Source organism: Chanos chanos, chromosome 16 (assembly GCF_902362185.1).
Source record: "Chanos chanos chromosome 16, fChaCha1.1, whole genome shotgun sequence".
Taxonomy (NCBI): Eukaryota; Metazoa; Chordata; class Actinopteri; order Gonorynchiformes; family Chanidae; genus Chanos; species Chanos chanos.
The window spans coordinates 9,472,274-9,492,965 of record NC_044510.1 but is presented as its reverse complement, the minus strand read 5'-3'; the positions used below and the strand labels follow the sequence as shown (position 1 = coordinate 9,492,965).

Genomic DNA, 20,692 nt, shown 5'->3' with positions numbered 1-20,692 from the left:
AACAGTGTATGTTTAAATCTTTTTATGGGGGTCCCTTACTGAACATATCACATGTCCACACCTTAATCTTACTTCCCTGAAGTTCACGTCGTTGTCGAACACATCGTCGGCGTTCAGTGCACGGTTTACAAATAAGGAACGTGAGAATACGTGCATATAGACACACGGATTTTTAAACTTTGCTGATATTTAGAGATTATAAATTTCTCCTCTGTGAACATGTGTTCTGTGCACATGGTTCTCTTTGTAGGACGCCCAGATGTTTCTCAGGTGTTCTGCCCCTGTTTTCATGTGTGAGAGACTCCGTGGACAGGGCAAGGGGGCGTGGCTTATACGCGGCCTGTTGAAACATTATTTTAAGACTTTACAGTTTCCTGTTGTTAAGCCTGTTGAGTTTCAGACTCCTTAGCATCACAACATGTCACAGTTACAGAGGAAGCTGAAGCTGATGTGTAACCATCACCGTCATCACTGAGTAGTTTGTGTGAACATCTGTGTCTATTTCTGTATGTGTGTGTATCTGAGAGTGCACTAGGTATGCATGTGTGTGTGTGTGTGTGTGGGTGTGTGTGTGGGTGTGCTGTAGATGTTTTCCCTGATGGTTAAGTTTTGTAGAGTCAGAACGCCTTCACCAGACTCAGTTCCTCTGTCTCTCTGACATATTTAGTTAGTGTTTCCTTGTATAAGCTCATGTTAATATGACCAAATGACCATATATATATTTTTTTTTTCACCATCTGCTGATCATGGAGAACGTTGCAAGGCCGGAAAAGGTAAAGACGACACGTCAGAAATTCTCTCAGTTTCCTTTAATAAACTGACAAAGAAAAAAAAAAAAACCTTATTTACAAAATATCAGCTCATTTGACCATATTTAACCCAAAGCATATTTCATTCTCCAGGGCTCCAAAAAAAAAAAGCAGAGAGAACAGGTATAAGTTGAAAAAAAAAAAAAAAAAAGACATGTAATAAAGTCTGACTCGGATATTCACAGAGGGAACTGGTGTTGAACTGCGGGGAGTTGGACTGTGACGGTTTCTGCGTGTCGAGGTTAGAGCCCACAGTTTCCAAAGAAAACTGATCTATGAATTCACCTATGTATTTGTGTATGAGAACCGGATCAGCTTGTCGAAACAAATCGGGAGAGCTAGAGAGAGAGAGAGAGAGAGTGAGAGAGGGAGAGAGAGAAAGATGGAGGGAGGAGGAGAGGTACATCCTTTCAGATATGTGCTCTTGTCCTAGTGCTCCCTGGAAAAAAAACAAACAAACAAACAAACAAAAACAGTAAACAAAAACAGCCACATGCCAGAGGTTAAAGTTCATGAGGCAGGAGACACAAAGCAATAATAATCATTTTGCTCACGTTCTCTCTGACACGCGTACACTCTCTCTCTCTCTCTTTCACACCGTCGCAACAAACAGCTCCTCCTCCCTTTCACAGCAAACCCCGTTTGGGTCACAAGATGGTCCAACAATCGCAAACAGTCCCAGCTCTCACAGACAAAAAAAAAAAAAAAAAAATCACATAGGTTATGATGATACAGTTTCATAAACGCCGGAGGCAGAAAAAGCATGGCGAGCTTCTGAAATGACAGCTCTAAAAAATAGGGGACACGTTGCTGTCCTCATTATTCTACTCCACGCAGTCAACGAAAATAAACTGCTAAATAATGAGAACGCGAAGCTCCGCCCACAATTCATCGCCCCCCCCCCCCCCCCCCCCCGCCCCCCTCTTAAGGTGTTAGCGACCTACTCCGTCCCTCTCTCGCGCTCTCCTTCCATCCACTCTTTCTCCTTCTCTTCTTGTGGGGGGTTTCGACCTCTGGCTGACCATGTCGGTAAAAGACGAGATGGAGAGGGGCATGTGGAGGGAAAAAAAAAAAAGGAAAATGAGAAGGCGAGAAAAACATCTTGTAGGTTGTATACTGCAGTTCGGACCAGCTCTGCTGCTGTCCATCCTTCGTTCCTGTTTTTTCTTTTTTTTTAAATCAGTTTCTTTAGCTCCACTGGGCATCAGGCCTCATTGCTAGAGTGTCCTGGTGGCCCACCCTCGCTGGGTCCTGCCTGGGTGAAGCGAAAGTCCTGATCCCTCGGAAACTGGGCGCTGCTGGATGTAGCGTTAGCATTGTCGTGCCGCTGATGCTGAACGCCGGCAGGAGAGAGATTAGAAAGCGGACAGGAATTCTCTATTAGGTTGGCCTGGACGGGGGGCGCGGGCAAGGACGTGCCCGGGTTAGAGGTCTCTTGGTTGGGCTTGGGCTCGGTCGGGGAGGGCCTGCTTTCGGAAGCCTGCTGAGAGATGAGCTGCAGGAGGGCGGCCGCCATGCTGGAGTTCACGTCGTCTGTTTGGGTGAGGGAGGAGGTGGGGCCCGATGGAGATGGGGCAGATCGCTCAGAGGCTATGGCATTCCATTTTGATAAAACATCTGTAAGAGAAACCAGAAAGAGATAAGTTAAAATTAACACACACACACACACATAATGAGAGTATTTATGATACAACATTCCCCTCCTTCAAGCTGAAGTCATCAAAAATGTAGAGTAAGAGTAGACTTCAGTAAGCGACTCTAAAAGGAGACAGACAGCACAAAAAACTCCCTAAATTTAACAAATAAACACAAATGTACTCTCACTTCTGACTTTAAAAAAAAAAGAAAGAAAAAAGACTTTTTACGGTCTGTGTGAGATTTAGGGTCTGGTTAAATGAAAAAGAAACAACTTATATAAGTCTTATTTTATATAACGTTTATTTGAAATGTTTTGTGGATTTGCAAAGTATTGCAAATTTTGTTTTCTTTGTATTGCAGGTCTCCTGGCCTGAGATTGAAATGAAGTAATAAAAGTAAGAAATGCAAAGGAAAGCTCAGGGCCACTGAATCCATCACATTACGCTGATTAAAGTCAGAGCTTTAGAAATTAAGAGAAAGCGACAAAGCTAGGTAGTTGGCAGTACTGGGTGAACAGTATTCTTTAAGCATAGTTTCACCAAATCAGCTGAAATCCAAAACTATAGGGAAAACGCAATACGTATTACTTCTGCAATGCTTATTTCCACCACCAGATGGCGGACACATGGCGTTAAGAAAGAAACGTAGAGACGACATGAACTTTGTGCGTTGTGTTCTTATTCATTTAGACATTGAGCTTCATTCTGCCATGTCAAAGTTCTCTATATTGATTTACAAAATGTCAGAGGTCTAAGGCAAAGGGATGTGAAGCTAATCGAAAATATCAGCCCGGTCATAGAAATAACATGCATGATGACGTGCGTGCTATTTTCTACGTTAAATAAAAAAAAAACAACCAACGTAAAAACTGAGACTTTATGGAAAATCCGATAGACCAAGCCGTGACGCTGACGGAATCGATCGCCACATCTGAATTCTATGTCTCCGTAGTCTAAATTTCTCTCTCCCTCTCTTCATTATTACTATTATTATTATTATTATTCACCGTTTTACTTTTTTAAATGTTTTCTGATCGTAGTGATTGAGGAATTGGCTCAGCTTAGTTATTGGAACCTGTTTTAAAACGGCAGTTACATCACAATAACTTTCCGATTCTAATATGTTTCCCTATTAACTACCAACACTGATAAATGTAATTTTGTTTTTCTTACGGGTAAACGTCTCTGAAAAAACAAACAAACAGAAAAAGCATGGTTTTTTCGAGGTTTATAAGGCGACAAAATGTCCTCATATCCGTAATTATCCTCCTTCCTTGACGGCACTGATCTAAAACGTAAACACATGAAAGCAACGGGCAGTAACCTTATCTACTCAGTTTTGACGAGTGCATATTTTCAGTGTTTTATACTGATTATGAAACAGCAGACAGGAACTCCTGCTGTTATTTTGGGCACTTAAAAATAAAATAAAAAAAAAGACAGGAAATACATGGGGTACGCAACACTGGTATTACCGCACCTTATACTTACGAATACAGGCACATAAAGGACTGATTATGGTCTATTATTTATGTGAATTTGATGGAGCGCTGACACTACTTTAAAATGAGTGACATGTTTAAGAAGTTTTCAGTTACTTATGAGATGTGGTAACGTATACGATAAAAAAAAGTGAACAGCCTCAGTATCGATTAAAACAGATGGATAGCGAATGCAACTACACTGACGATGTTCATGTCACAAGTACCAGTATCTTAATCTGTTCTATGCTGCTACACTCAAGAGTACATTCTTGACTGACAGACAGGAAATTGCTGGGGGGGGGGGGGGCGAAGTTGGAGCGGGGGCAGAATAGTCTAGAATAGACTGATAAGACTTCTATTGTTTGAAGGTTTCACCGAGTAAAAATTCAGCTCAGTTTTAATCTCATGTTAATTGATAGAGGACAAGCCAAAAACGAGCTGTAAAGCCTAACCTGAGATCTTTCATTACTATTTAAAAAAAAACCCTGCTAGACAAAGTTCAGCACTGAACTTCAGTACTAGTTCAGTGAATATCTCTGCTGACTCTCAATGCAAAAATGACTCTAGGAGTACAGTTATGAGAGCACAACTGTATATTAACTCAGACTGGTATACTGTAAATTACAACACTAGTGCATTCAAGCTACACTAATTCATACTAAGTAATGTAGCTCAGTGTTCCTGTAATACAACATCTGAACTACAGGCTTGAACTGCTGAAAATGTACTTAAAATTTTACCAATTGGATTGACAGAAGTCATTTGACTACAAGCCTGCTGACTGGCTAATCTTTTACCTGTTCACTGTCCTGAGATCAGTTTGAGGTGCGGAGGTACAGACACATTTCAGGGGAGGGGACTGGAGGAAATAATCGATTTGAGAAAATTTTCAACCGTCCTCAAATGAATCCTGTGATCAATTAAATACAAGAAAGCAAGCAATCACAGTGTTATTTTAATGCTTAACAGGTTCTGTTCAATAATTTAACCTGCCTAGATCCTTAAAACGTTTCAGTCGAACTGTCGTTTTGGCGGACCGCAGACAGCCAGCTCTACAGACTACAGTCATTTCTAATGCGTCGCTATGGTAGTTTCTAAGGTAACGGAGGTTTCTACGGTGAACAGGCAGTGGTGATGGACAGTGGACTGTGACAGTCTGTGACGATGTGTAATGAAATCCCACGATGGAGGAATGGAGGAGTGGAATATAAAGAAAGCAAAAAAAAAAAAAAAAACAGAAAAAAATGAAGATAATTTTGATGGTCATTCTACAAAAAATAACAAAAAAAACAAACAGAACCAGATGTGTGTGTGAGGTTTAAACAAACACACACACACAAAAAAGAAAAGAAAAAAAAAAACCCAACAGAATAACAGAAAGAGTAGGACATGCAGGTGAGTCCTAAGGTTTATTTATAATTTATTAGAGGTTTTTGTTTCATAAAAAGGCTGACATTACAGACTGTGTTTTTGTTGTTGCTTTTCTTTTCTTTTTTTTTGTAGCAATACTTTTGTAACAATCCCACAAACCTGCTTTGCACAAGAAAAGAGAAAAAGAGGGCCAATGGGGGGGGGGGGGGGTAGAGACCACAAAGAACAAGAAAGACAGGAAGAGCAATGTCTGGAGAGAAGAGTGGAGATGCTTAGAAAAGAGGAACAGAGGTTTGTGAAAGAGGAAAAGAATAGCGAGAGAGAGAGCATGCGAGCAGGTCAAAGGTCAAATCTATTGTTTGCAGTAGACAGACTTACAGACTTTAGTCCATAGCCTCTTTTCACTGACATCTCCCATTCCATTAACTCCATCACATCCGTCTCACATTTACCACAAGGCTGCAAGCTGCAAACCTCGATGGAGTCAACTTTAAACTGTTTCATAGCTTGCGGAATCATTTCGTATCTTCTCATGACCAAACAAGTCTACTGGGAGATTTTCAGAAATCTAAAAGCGGCGGAGCCCGGTCCTGGAGGACCGCGGTCCTGCCGTTTTTTTTGTTTTCACCTCTTAACCGGATGTCCGTTTTTTTGCCGGGAAAACAAAGTGCGCGCGCGCTCTCAGAGGCCACGCGTTCTCGGTGGACGAGGAGAGCAGCAGGGTTTTGGACCTCGCGAGACCGGATTTGGGGAGACTCTGACTTAAAACGTCAAGAGGCGGCTGGCTGGCTTCAGCCGTCGCGTCGTGACTGTTACCTCTACGTTTCCGTGACAACAGAACACGGAACTGACGAGAAGGAAAGGTGAACGACGCTCGCTCGTTAGCTGGGAACGCTCACATGAAGAAACTGACACCAGCCGACGAGCAAAGACTTGTGATATTGTTCCCCAGGAAGTGTGGGAATAAACTAATTTATGACTAAGCGGGTCAACATTCTGACATCATATGTCTTTTTTTGGAGCGAGGGACCATGAGAAGAGAGAGAGAGAGAGAGAGGACTGGCGGCTGAAGTCTGTATTTCTGTCCACTGCTTTCTGTGACAAAGCTCTACGTCTGTTCCTCGTCCAGACTCACAATTTGTACTGAAGGTCGTGTGCCCTGAGCATCTGTCATGAGAGCAGAGGGATCCCACTCGACTTTCTGATTGGCTATTTTAGAGAGGGAGGGGCAGACCTAACAGACTTCATACATACACACACACACACACACACACACACACACACACACACACACATTCTGCCTGTCCTGTGAGAGAGTGAGACATGGGAGTTGAGGTGTTCGTTCGTGCGCTGATGAGAGTGTGTGGGTGGGTGTTGATGGCTGGTGGTGTTGTTCCCTGGTAAAATAAACTGAACATTCCCAAGAACCTTGTGACACTCAAAAAAAAAAAAAAAAATTAAAAATACTTGGGGGGCGGGGAGAGGGTGTGTTTCAATTATCTGAGGCATTCATTTATTATTTTTTTTTTCCTCTGTTTCTTTCACCTTGTTTAAATCTCACATTTTCTTTTCATGTAGCAAAAAAAAAAAATGAAAAGGAAAAATAAAACTCAGCAAAAAAATAATGTACACGCTTTTTTTTTGTTTTGTTTTTTTAGGTCGGGGGAGGAGCTTCTGTCACGCCGTCTTGGCTTTCCTCCGTAGCCAATTAGAACCCCCTCCACTAACCCCAATCACGCACCCTAGAGACTGAACTCAGACTTGCCCTTGCGATCGCTGCCGGCGACAGAGGCGGAGTTGCCGCGTGTCACCGCCTCTTCTGATTGGACGCCGTTGCTCTCGTCACCTTGCTCCGCCCCCTGAGTCTGCGCCTTTATGATCTGACCCAACAGAAGTGCGATGAGGCCGGCCTGGTCCTCCTGGCTCAGGGTCACATCCTGGGGAGGTTCAGGAGGCTGTGCGTTTGCTAGCGTGTGGGAGGCGGGTTCCTCTGGCGCCCTCTGGTGGCCGGAGGACTGAATGATGGTGGACAGGGACTGAGTGAGGTGTTCCAGTTGCTGTGCTGTTTCGGGTTCGGGATTGGCAGGGACAGCAGCAGAGGGGAGAGAGGTATGTGCGGATGAGGAGGTGGTCTCGGAAGAAGCGCCAAGGAGGTGCTCGGCCATCTGAGGGAGTGACAAACTGTCTGTCTGGCTTTGAAGAAGGTTCAACAGCACAGCCAACTCTGTCTGGTTCAACTGCTCCGCTGCAGCTCCTAAACCTGCACGTATATACGAAATGTGTTACATTTAAATGGATATATGAACCCAAAAGGTACATGCATTCAGCCCTGGGTACACACAAAACATCACAACAGCGTGACTACAGAACCTCGTCAGTCATGCCTGACCTGCGAGCTCATTGGCTGAGATGGCTGTTGAGGGCGGGCGTGATGAGGGAGGCGGTGGAGGGGGGCTGGGGGGCGGTCGGCTGTTCTCCCCGGCCTGGGGCGCGGCCGGGTCTTTGCGGGGCACTTTGGCAACAGGCACATCCTCGGACACCCCGCTTTGCCGTTGCCGCCGACGCTTCTTACTCCAGAGCTCGTGACAATCCTGCCAGTGAGGAAGACTGGGAGGACAGGAAGTCAAAGAAACGGAGCGAGAGGAAAAAAACGACAAAGAGCAGTTCTATCACTCAGTTATGCAACGCGATTCAAGCAACACGTGCACTCCCATTAACGGCACCAACCGGAAGTGTTAGTTAGATCATGTTAAGACCAGTGTCCGCATTTGCTCTTTTGGATCAAGTGACAGAGAGGTGACTGGATTAAATTCCCGATAAACCTATGACATTTCTGACTTATTAATGTGCCGTGTATGGAGAAGGTCGCGGGACGACGGCTTGGGGACTCACTCTGGAGGGGACATCTTTGTGGGCTCCACGTCACTTAGGAACTGGCTGTTGAGGGCCTGTTCGGCCGTGCAACGCCGCGCAGGGTCAAGGGTCAGCATTCGGTCCAGCAGGTCAAGAGCAGATGCCGGAAGACTGGGACAGACGCGGAGAGATATAAATAAGAGAGATATGAACGGGCGAGACCATTTAAAGAACTTCAAAAACAGCCTGGAGGACACTCTGAAAGAGGGCCAAGCTGACACGGCTGGGAGTGATCAGACTGAGCACTCACTGTTTGGCATGAAAACACACACACACACACACACATGCACGCACACACAGAGACACACACACACACACACGCTAAGAGAGAAACCGTACAAGGCGAACTCCTCTCGTAGACGTCTCCGGTACTGTTTCTTAGGCTTCATAGTGTTGAAGTAGGGCAGCTTAATAACATCAGGCCACACAGCTGGGCATGGACTACCACATAAACGACTGCCCCAGAGAGAGACAGAGAGAGAGAGAGAGTGTTAATCCACCGACTCCATCCACTCTACCTCCAAACTGAATGGCAAAATTCAGGATTAGCTTAAGTCATACATCAGTGTATTAGTTAAAGAAGAATGAAAAGTTCTGTTCATATTTTGCTAAGACGTGTCCATGTGGGGGGGGGGGGGAGAGACAGTATGACGAGAAGGGAAGATGGGCGGAGCTTTGGGAAGAGCTGCTATACCTGATTAGCTCAAGCTGCAGCAGCTCCTGGTTGGCCTGAAAAATGGGTTTCTTAGTGAAGAGCTCTCCAAGAATGCACCTGAACACAGAGACGAGAGTAAAACAGGGCTCACAGTAAAGGCATCGCGGGAGAGAGAAAGATCTGTGCCTGTCTGGTTTACCTCGATTAAGTCAAATTCAAAGACCAATCAAAGCTCTTTGTTTTGTGTTCCTCACCAATCACAGACGCTGTAAGCCTGCACGTAGCATATTTCACTCAAGATCACTGTTATTTTAATGCATTTGAAGAAACTACTCCATCCAAAAGCAAAAAAAAAATCAGCCAGAACTGTGACTGATCGACTGATCACACAAAAGCGTCACGCAATTCCTTTGTCCTCTGCTGGCGTCAGTTATCGTCTCAGCTGTTTTATCTTATTTCATCAGCTCTGCAATGCGTCTGTGGTAGAGGTGTGTGTGTGTGTGTGTGTTTCGGCGTTACGTGCGTGCGTTTCATACCCGCAGCTCCAGACGTCGATGGCTGGGGAGTATCTCTCCTCGCCAAGCAGCAGCTCAGGTGGGCGGTACCACAGAGTGATCACCTTATTGGTGTAAGGCCGACTGGGCGGAGCAACACACAAACACACACAAAAAGAAGTCACGATTACTTCACAAACCCCCCCGTGTGACCACACATCAGTGCCATAACTGAAATAAATCAACAGCCAACACACCCACACTACCAGAACATATCTGATCTTATGTTAGCAACATGTGCCCAAGTTAACAAAGTTATTACACCCCCAGGGGAAACCCCTCAACGTTAAAAACTGCACAAACTCTTGATTGTTCGCCGATAAATTTACTCCGAAAGGCTGCAGTGTCATCTTACCTTGTTTCCTCTTGTTTGCATACGGCGATAAGCACTTTATTTGTGTGCGTACATTTCACCCTGTTAACAAGTTAAGCATGCATTTCTCCCCACGACATGTGTGTTATATGTCGTCCTGTTCTCAAACCACGTGTATATCTGCTCCAGTCCTTTACTCTGCAGTGAATCCTCGTTCGTATGTGGTTCTACTCTTGGTTAAGGGTGGGTCAGCGGTTGAGACAGCTACGATCGCAAGTGTAATCAGACTCTGTTTTTACTCTGTGCTCATCCTAGGAATGAGTACGGTGCCATGGAAACCACAGAGCTTTTTTTTAAACACTGAATCTTTGACTCAGGGAATCTGAATAGAGGCGCACTCATCAGACGTCCAGAAATTAGAGACGAGAGACGACAGAGTAAGGGCCGGGACTGTAACATCAGCAATAAGACCTTCATTCGGTACAAACAAAAAAAGAACAAAAACCAAAACGAAAGGAAAACAGCTGTTCGTGGTAATGATGGAGAGTAGTGGTTGGGAGTTATTTAGACGGTCATAGACTCACCTTTCCTCCGAGTTGTACAGGCGAGCCAACCCAAAGTCAGCAAGCTTAATCTGACCGCTGAGAGAGAGAGAGACAGTCAGAGAGAGACAGAGAGAGAGAAAGAGAGAGACAGAGAGAGAGAGAGCGAGAGAGAGGAAAGGTGGAAGGCAGAGATAAAGAGGACATTGTTTAAAACCTGAGTATGGGATATTAAAAGATGTCTTTGTGTAGAGAGTTTTAAGTACTGTGTGTGTGCGTGTATGACTGTATATTAGTGAGAGTGAGAGAGAGAGAGAGAGAGAGAGAGAGAGACGGTACCTGTTGTTCAGTAGGATATTGGAGCATTTAATATCTCTGTGCAGAAAGTTCTTTTTGTGGCAGTAGTCCAGTCCCTCCATTAACTGCCGCATGAAGCTTTGCACGTGCTCATGGGAAAATGACACCAGTCCAGACTCCAGAAGTCCCATCAGATCATGGTCCATATACTCAAAAACCAGGTAAAAGGCACCTGAGCGCGCGCACACACACACGCAACACACACACACACATAAACTAATTAGTATGTCTTCATATGAACTGTAAAAATGAAGTTGCACTTTAAGACAACTATAATATAAGAAAGAAAAATCAAAACTAAGTTCGTATGTTTGGAGATGACGCGCTGATCTGACTCATTGGTCGGACTGCGCGTCTGACACGTTGACCGAGGGGCCGCGGAGGAAGGGCGTCGCCCCGCCGCGTTCACCTTTGTCCTTTTTGAAGTCGAGGGCGTCCTGTTTGTCGGTGACTATCTCCTTCATGTTCACCACGCTGCGGTGGTTCAGCTGCCTCAGGATCTTAATCTCCCTGATGGCAGTGATGGGAAAACCTTCCTTCTCGTTATCCAGACGCACTTTTTTAAGGGCCACCAGTTCACCTGCCGGACAAGACAACAAAATTATTACGATGATGATGATGATGATGATGAGGAAAGTTCTTTTTGGAAAAAAAAAAAAAAAAAAAATTCTGCAGATAATTATTATTTTCACGAGGAATGACAGTCAAAAAAAAATCACAAACTACAGCACCAGATAAAAGACTGTGACCAGCTAAAGAAAAGCCTGTTTAAAAAAACCCAATCATTCATCTCAACATCAGAGTTTTGTTTTCAATAAAGCAGTATGACAGTCAAACAGTGACTGACACTGAAATATCAGCTACTTTTAGCAATAAGGTCATTTATTGCACATCACCACATTTAAATTTCCATCTACTGAGGTCTGAGAACAACTGTGGTGATGTCTTCTAGCACACACACACACACACACAGAGGCTTAAACTGAGCAGAATGACTCGTCTTTACTTGAAGAACTCCACCTTTGTAGCGAGAGGATGGTTACTGTTCGTTATTGTTTGTACGAGAGAAGTCAGTATCAATACTGCCCATCGACGGCGCAGTTGTGTCAAGCATTTACTAAAGTGAATTATTTAACACGCTGACTCGTAGCGAGGAATCCAATGACGTAGGTAAGTAGTCTATATGAGCAGTTAGCTTTAGTCTATTTCAATGCCGTGGCCTCAGACCCGTCTCTGCTATCAAACAGTGCTGTGAGAGAAGGTGGCTGACACGGGCTTTTTCAGCATGCAGCCAACTCTGTGCCTTTTGGGACCTATAACAGCGAACAGCCCCGCGCGAGGACGAGGCTATACGTCAAATTACTCTGCGGACGAGGAGACGAGGAGCGTCCCTTTACGCTGGGACGGTCAGAGATGTTACACGCAGGCTAAGACGTGCCCTGACGACTCGTGTGTTTTAGCTCTGGGCTCCCTTCAGCTGGATTAAAAGGATTCGTTTTACCGAGCGTTTTACCGAGATTGCGTTTCGCTGTGGTCGTCTCTGTGCGCGCCGGTTCACACGCCGGTCGATCCCTTTCTCACCTCAGAGAGTTATGACGAACCTTTTATACTTTTATTCTCCCATAACTAACCTCTCCAGAATTTTAGATCATTTTAGAATCAAGCCTAATTTTAGCACACCCAATGTGTTTATCCAATTGCTTACAACATCAGCCGAATGAAACTGTGTCAATTCGCCATTTATTATAGCAGTTATAAATGCTAGTGTGTGTGTGTGTGTGTGTGCGTGCGTACGCACATGCATACATCTTTACATATATTTTTTTTTCTTTTCCTGACTAAACGTTTCTCTGATCAGTTTTACTGTGTGTGGGGATCTGACTCACTATTTGATGGAATGACTCCACGGTGGACTGAGAGAGTGGGTGTATGTGGATAATTGCTTAATAAAACATATACACCTTCGCATAATTCTCGTGTTTTCCCCCCTCCCTTTACTGACGCTCTCCACCACGCAGACACACACACACACACACACACACACACACACACACACACAGACCTACCTGTGTCTTTGTCCTTGGCCTTGTAAACCTGGCCGTAGGTGCCCTCTCCAATGATCCCAATGATATCAAACTTATCCACACAACGCTTCCCCCAGTCACTCTGCGTCTGCTTCCTCTCCCCATACCGTGGACAACAAAACCTGAACACACACACACACACACACACACGCGCGCGCAAAGCTCAGGTTCAAATATCATACCACAGGCATCCTCATGAAACCACATGACAAGTAGAAAACAGAGAGGGTGACCGCACTCACTTTGGTCTCTTTTTGTAGGTGGGCTGTACAGGGGGCGGAGCTTCTTGAACGGGAGACTGGGGAGGGGAGGGGTCTCCACCAGGAAGCACGGGAGGGAGGGGCAAATCGCTCAGCAGGGGCCGAGATCGGACCTCCCTCTCTTTCCTCGACAACTTTTGAGGAGGCGTGTTCTTCTTTGGACTAAGAGAGACAGAATAAACATAAACAATCCTCAAGGGTTCATTTCTCTCACACGACACATATATTAACATGTTTACGAGTTCAAGTTTAAGTTTATTTAAAGCCCAATATCACTGTTTACAGTCGCAAAGGGCTTTCCATGTCACGAGTCACAGCAAAAGAGTATCCCTGTCTGTTTATGAATTTAATCGACTTAAAGTACAACGCGCAATGCGTCCAACAAGCTGAAAAAAGATTCTTAAGATGGTAAAACGAGTAAATTGTGCGTGACGTGTTGGGTGCCGTGACTCACCTGTCTCGACATTCTCCCAACAGTACCGGTGGCAGGGGGAGGGGTGGAAGCGTGGAGGTCTTGATTGGCTGACGGGCTGGGCTGTGCGTGTGTTTGAAGGCGGGGCTTTTGGGCTGAGATGGAAGGGGAGCGGGCGGGCCCAGACACGGTTGGGGAGGAGGTGGGAGCGGAGCCGAGTGAGAGGGAGGGAGAGGAGGGGGAGACGAGAGAGGGAGAGGGGGAGGGGAATTGAGCGGGAGGGGCGGGGGGGAGGTCAGAGGTAACGGAGGCGGGGAGGTGAGGGGAAGAGGCGGGGGCGGAGCTACGCCCGTGTCCTCTGCATGGGTTGTGTCCTGAGGAGGGGAAGGCGGTCTTTGGGGTTCCGTGGGTGGGGCGCTCTCTTTCAACAGAGAATCGCCGGAAACTTCCGATTCTGCCTCACGTGGACGTGAAGAGGACTTGGTGGGCGTGGTCACGCGGCGAGAGAGGGGGGAGGAGCCGCGGGCGGCGGCCGCCGCCGCAGCAGCAGCGGCCGCCTGACGCTCCTTCTTTCTGCGGGTAAGCTCCGCCCCAAGGCTAGAGGTGATTGGCAGGCGCGAGGAAGAGGGAGAGCGGCTGGTTGGTCGACTGCTGTGCGAGGCCCCGCCCCCACCTCCACCCGTTGAATGTTTCTTACTACGCGACCGCGAAGAGGAGCGTCGAGAGGAAGAAGAGTAAGGAGGGGAGCGACTTCGGGAGCGAGCTGAACGTCTGTAGAAAGAAAAAGAGGAATAAGGAGACGAGAAAGGAGGGATTAGTGTTAATTTACCCATCCGTAATGACACATTACTCTCCCAGTTTCTGGGAGCAAAGAAACAAAGCACCAGTCAACTAACGAGACAGCGGCGTTCAGACTAAACAGCGAGCTTCACATACCGTCAAATATTAAATCAAGCTAATAAGCCTCGTAAAAAACGTACCACAGGCTTTCATAAACAGAACAACACTTCAATCCACTCCAATTTCTAATAAGATGAAAGAGTACCAGAGCTTCTCCAAGCTTTACACCCACACACAGACACATACAGTCACACACAACACTCACACACACCCACACACACACACACACACACATCAGCCAGACGCTTACACAAACGGTCGCTGCTAACACTGGCATAGCCTTAAACAACACGAGATAAGCAAATATACATTCTTCGCGTTTTGATTGTTACTCAGCGAAAAAGCAGTACATTACCTTGTTTAAAGGGTAAATCCTCCAAAAGCAATTTTTGCCTAATTAAATTCCTCACAGCGAGTACTTTCGCAATCCAAAAGGTTTACGTCAAGCAGAATTTGCCAGAATTAGTTTATTAGTTTAGTTTATCCATTTCTTACGTAAGAGGGGAGGACAAGTTTCAAAAACCCTTTCCGCTGAAAGTCAAAGGTCAAGCCCAGACCCTGTGTAATGCAATGGCTATTAAAATAATCTGACTAATGTCCTTCTCAGAATCAAGGGACCATAAACATTTGGTCAGGCCAAAGGTCAAGTGAACCGTTGTCATCTTTCCCATGAGATATGGGCTACGTGCTAATGACACAAAAAAGAAGACCAAAAATAACTTGTTTCCACGGCACTTCTGAACACCTAACACTGAACAGTCCAGGTGACCACGGGAGTCATAGACGGGTTCCAGGTGGACGTTTGTTGGCTTTTGTCACCGTGAGAAGCTTTTGACGGCTTTCACAGAAGGAGTAAAAAACAGATTCTATGCCAACATGTTTGTCCCACTGTTGTCCCTTCACGCTAAATACGCCTGATTCATTCATCTGTGCTGTCCGCTGTTTTCTCGAATCAGTAACGTACAGGAGCAGGTATAAATCATTTAATAAAGATCATTTTGACTCTTCTCCTTGCCTGCCCTTTGTTTATGAGATCTATTCCAGAGGACATCATTCCCCAGGCAGGGACATAGTGCGTAGCTTACTGTGTGTTTAAACATAAATGGATTTGATGGATTTGCAGTTTGACTTTCTGAACTGCGGCGGTCAAAGTTGAAGAGTTGGCCAATATTCTAGAAAATTCTAGTGAACTGTTACGCTCTTACAATCTCCTTTTTTCCTGTCTTAGTCACACTCTCGCACACACACACACACACACACACACACAGGCTGTAACAGTAAGTCTCCCAAAGAAGAGCAAGGTTACAGAACCATCTATGAATTGATATACTGTTCTCATCCACTAACAGGTATCAAAAGTAACAAAGATTTTTATCCATTGAGGGGATTGCATTTACTCTGTCTCTGAAATATGAAAGTAACAGCCCTTCGTTTAAGTGGTTGCTATGACAGTGGTTGCTAGGTTTGCCACTATGCTCTACTGGTAGTACTGTAACATCGCCTTGGTGACCAATAACAGATGCGTCCCCGGACGACACTTCCAATTACCCAGTACTGCTGACACAGCCCAGGTGTGGTAAGCCGATTATGTTTATAAGGTCGGCAATGGCTGACCGCAACAGTACAACTCATGCATCCTTTTCAACGGTGAAGAATTACTGGCCTCAGGCAGCTCAAACACCCACAAATCACACACAAACACAAACACACGCATACGTAGCATTGACCTCAGGCATAAACCAAAAATAGAGCAGAATTCGTCAGATGGACAAAATGCCCACAAATTTTCACCAGATTTAAAAAGATACCAACGAATAAGAAAAGCATTCCAACAATTCTTGAGGATTTGTGTTCATGCATGTGAACGAGGTTACTTCACACTCAAAAAAGTCAAAGAGTCAAAATGACTGATTAAAATCATCTCACTTTGAGCATGTGAGAGTCCTATCGCTACAAAGTTACTGCTAACAAATCCTTTCCCACCAAAGGAAAACCTATAATCAGGCACCAAAAAAATTCAGACTGTATGGTGACGTCCTCGACTCTCAAACAGAGAGGGTTTGACTCCTCAGGGAGTGTTCTGCCTCCCCCACTCATAGCAGAATTGTTTCGGGAGAGAGGCTGCTCCATCAAAAAGGGAGACACTAACCAGGAATCCTCAACATATACACAATACACAACACACAGACACACACATTAGTAAAATCCCCTGATGGTTACAGTTGAATCAGTTTGGAGGATCTGTCATGTTATTAACTGTAACACTGTATAGACAATGGCATCCCCAGACCAGGAATTCTGTGACATCACAAGTTATTAGAAGAACTGACTGGTTTGAGGATATACAAAGCATGACCTCCATTCCCTGGTTAATGTGGGATGGGAAGACAGTCCATGAAAAGTGATATGTTATCTCTCTTAGAGTGACACTGGCTATCACTGATGTAGAGTTCAAGCATGGACACAGATGAGAAGATCTATTCCCCATGTAGACAATCAAATGAATATCAAAACAGAGCAGACATACACAGCAAAGCGCAAACTACGCTGGAAGAAGAAAGACAAACAGAGAACGAGACGAATCGAATGACCGTCACCCAACAGCGGATGACAAGTCGCTGTCACGTGGAAATGACAGGTGGACTTGCTCTCTCTCTCTCTCTCTCTCTCGCAGTGACCCCTTCCCAGCTGACCAAATCCCAAACACAAAAACATCACACACGAATCGTGGGGGGGGGGGGTGGACAGACTAGAAATGTCACTTGTCTTCTGTGACCATCTCACACCAGAAAATTAAAGTGGACCAGTGTCAGAGAGTATACAGGCCAATAGAAAGGCAAAGACAGCTGTTCTGTGTGTCTGGGGATGAGAGATACCTCAAATTTCTTGGTATGAGTGAACAGAGCGCTACTTGAGTGTAGTCCTATTGTGTGTCTGTGTGTGTGAGAGAGAGAGCGCGTGTGTGTGAGTGTGAGAGAGAGACAGTGCGCACGTGTGTGTGCTTGCATGGCTGTCACACTCACCGGGACAGTGGGCTGGTGCTGGATGAGCGGCGGTTGCCATAGGGACTGCTGGGTGAGCGTTTCCGGGACGCGTAGGGGCTGATGTCCCTCTCGTAACTGGAGGACCTCTGTCTGCCGTAGGGGCTGGACGACCGCTGCCTGCTCCGACGGGGAAGGTCTCGATACGGGCTGGGGCTCTGAACCGCCCCCCTGCGCCTCGACGAGTAGCCGTCCTCCCCCTCCATTCCATATCCGCCCCCCCCTGTGGTCGGACTGTCACCCCCACCTCGCCTGGGGCTTGGAGACAAGGTGGAGGCCTGGCCTTTGCGACGTGGGCTCCCGCGAGAAGACGTCTTGCCCTTGGGGCTGGATTTGCGGCTCTTGGAGGCCTTGCGATGGCTCCGCTCTGAGCGTTCTCCTTTCGAGGAGGAGCCGTGGCCCTCCTCTCGTCCATCCCTCCTTTGCTTCTCCTTGTGGGATTTGCTACGCCCGCCGCTGCTGTCCTTGCTGCGTGAGGAGGAGGAGGTGGATGATGAAGTACTGCTTCCCAAACTAACCCCAGGCTGGGACACAGTGGATGGGAGCGAGGGGTCTCCCCCACGCTTTCCACTTGACTCCCCCTCTGGTCGTTTAAGAGGGACAGAGGAATGTCCCACAGATGAGGAGAGCTTGTCTTTGCTTTTTCCCTCTCTGTCTCCCCTCTCACGGTCCTTGTTGCTCTTTTTCTTGCTATTCCCACCCCCCTCCCCTGATTCTCTTACTCTGTGTGGATCTTTAGACTTTTTCCGAGAATGCCGGTGCTTATGAGTCCGGCTCTCCTTTGCACCACCGGCCCCTCCCCCGTCCACCTTACCGTAGTCGGACGGCTCTAACCGTTGAGTGTCTCTTCTCTCCGCCGGTTTCGTGACGGCGGGCGGGTCAGAGAAAGTGTCCGAGTCGGAGCTGATGTCGTCATATTCAACAAGTGGTTTGATGGCGCCGACTGCCGGAGGAGCAGCGGAACTCGACGCAGGGACGACGGTGGTCTCCGACGCGGACTCTCGGCCATGTTTCGATGACTTCTGCCGTTTGTGCTTGTATGAGGAGGAAATGGACAAGCCCGCTGATTTGGGCTGATGCTTGCCGTCTTTGCTCGTCATGTTACCGGCGGAAGAGGGGAGCACGCCCGAGCCGCTGCTGCCGCTAGCTGCCTGTGAGTGCTGAATAGAGCTAACGCTGGATTCCGGCTTCCTCTTGGTCCCATGTTGGCGGTCTGATCCAGGCATACCTCACGTCAGCGACGGTCCCTCTCCCAGGCGCGGACCTCTGCAGCCGAGACAATACATTAACAGCAGAAATAGATACTCCAAAGCAACCGGTAAAGAAGTGTAGATATGGTTGTAAAAGTCACAAAACACACAAAAAACAACTCTGCCCACGTTTAGTCCTCACGGTTTATCCCGAGTTCATTCCTGTCAGGTCAAGATGCATGTCTTAAGAAAACAAAATACAAACGACAAAATCGGACCAAAAATACGATTTTAACTGATAGCTGTCAGTCCGTTGGGCTAGCTTTACTAGCAGTTTGCAGAGGCATCAATCAACTAGACGGAGCATTGTGTGCTCTTTCTCGTCGTCTCTATTTGGCTAGCTAATGCTATTAAGCTAGCTCTTTCGTGAAAAACAAAAAGGAAAAAAGATTGAAGTCCCCCTTTCAGTTTTCTATCCTTGCCCGGCACCAGGTTTTTGGATAGGTGCTTTGATTCCTGGAATTTACGAGTTTTGAGCTTAGAAACAAATAGAGTCCACCATGAATGGGCAATATCGTTTCTCAGACTAATAATGAAAACTTCACCCGATTGGTACTATTTACATGTTCGTTTATGCTCTTTATCGCTTTGTAGTTTTATATTTGTCAGAAATTATAGTATATTCGTGTGAAGAATTTGTTCCAGTTTATTATAATAGCTCTGGGAAGCAACCAGGCCAATAGTTAGGGCGATGTTCGTGGATTTAAGAACATCCACGGCCCTTGTTCTCTGAGGAGTCGATAGCGGCCATTGTGGCTAATGTTGAACGCCCCCTATGTCTACTCACTTATCAGTCCTTCAGAGCAAAGAGCCGAGACCATAGACATACACTACATAGAGCAGACATCACGCATTACTTCGTGTGCATTAGACCTAAGCCGTCCCCAAGAAAAAACAGATGTCCTGTTGTTGTCTTGTTGATATGTATATCGTTAGAAAAATTAGTGAGCGTTCACCAAAATTTTGTGCACTGGTCTAAGATCAAATATATAACCATAACATAAATTCTTTCAATGCTACGCTGATCTAGTCATGCTATTTCTATGGCAGAGGTCCTGTCAGTCTTCAGAGGAACTAGGCAACAGCCAATCCAAAAAGACGAATGTATCCCGCCCTTGGAGCTCCGCAGTTGCCTTCACTTGCCTGAAGAGGGCCTGGAAAACATGAACTTTCTGCAACCTTGCGAGTTAACAACAACTAGTAAAACTTTAGGCCTGAATAAAAAAATCTAATAAACTTCTTCTAAAAAACAAATTATCAGTAAAAGACAACGCTACCGATGCATAAGTTCTTCTCATTTTATTGTGATAAATAGGTTCATTCCAAATGTCCCCATTCCAAACAATGTCTCTTGTCAAATTAATGTCATATAGTTCAATATACTGTATTAATCGATATGTCAATAGCTCAGTCATACTACAGCATTTCCAATAATGTGGTTATTACTTACACTATGTGAGACTGCGTAAGAAAACACTTTTGCGCATGGCAGATTGAGAATCTAACTAGCCTCTAGCCTAACATTTAGGTTTAAATTCTGCAAGGTAAATTTTGCCGATAAACTACCCAATTTAGCTGTGACCAAACCTTCACTGTAAATTGTACCTGACGTGGGTCAACTATATGCTGCGTTCGACCAGAAATTAAGGCTGCTAACTTGATTTAACGTTCACAGTGAGCTATCGTTACCGTTAAGCTAGCAGAACAACTAGTGAAAGCTAACCAGCCAGTTCGTCTCACACCTCAGAAGCCATTAGCTAAAGTAGCTTTCAAAACATTAAACACTAGATATCACAATTGTAGATTTCACCTTCGTAAGTCTTCATCAGTGGCGAGCGGTGCTGAACGGATCGGTTAAATGTAGCAAGCTTACAAAAGTACCAAATGAACGGTACAGTTGCTAACAAATATCACTTCCATGTTTTCTTTCTCGGCGCAGATTTATGACGCAGTCATAAACGCGACATATGGAAGAGTACATAGGAATATTGGACCTATGTGCGTCCCACTGTCTCAAAAACATACACACTTTTCTTCTTTACTCTCTACTTTTTGACTAAATTCAGTTCACCAAAATATTTTACACGATTCCTTCAACAGTTTTAAAAGG

General features: G+C 45.7%; 1 protein-coding gene across 1 annotated transcript; it reads right to left on the bottom strand.

Annotated features, from left to right (window-relative positions):
- Positions 1–2,013: 2,013 nt before the first annotated feature.
- On the bottom strand, positions 2,014–19,031 carry cdk12 (cyclin dependent kinase 12). Its single transcript, XM_030793969.1, has 15 exons — positions 17,315–19,031; positions 13,434–14,162; positions 12,962–13,141; positions 12,702–12,841; positions 11,045–11,215; positions 10,618–10,807; positions 10,321–10,377; positions 9,406–9,507; positions 8,909–8,986; positions 8,554–8,670; positions 8,194–8,325; positions 7,691–7,908; positions 7,448–7,561; positions 7,049–7,363; positions 2,014–2,426 (listed from the first exon to the last, which is right to left on the bottom strand). Exons 1-15 carry the CDS (start codon positions 18,556–18,558, stop codon positions 2,014–2,016), a joined length of 4,200 nt encoding a protein of 1,399 aa, XP_030649829.1. The 5' UTR covers positions 18,559–19,031.
- Positions 19,032–20,692: the final 1,661 nt, after the last annotated feature.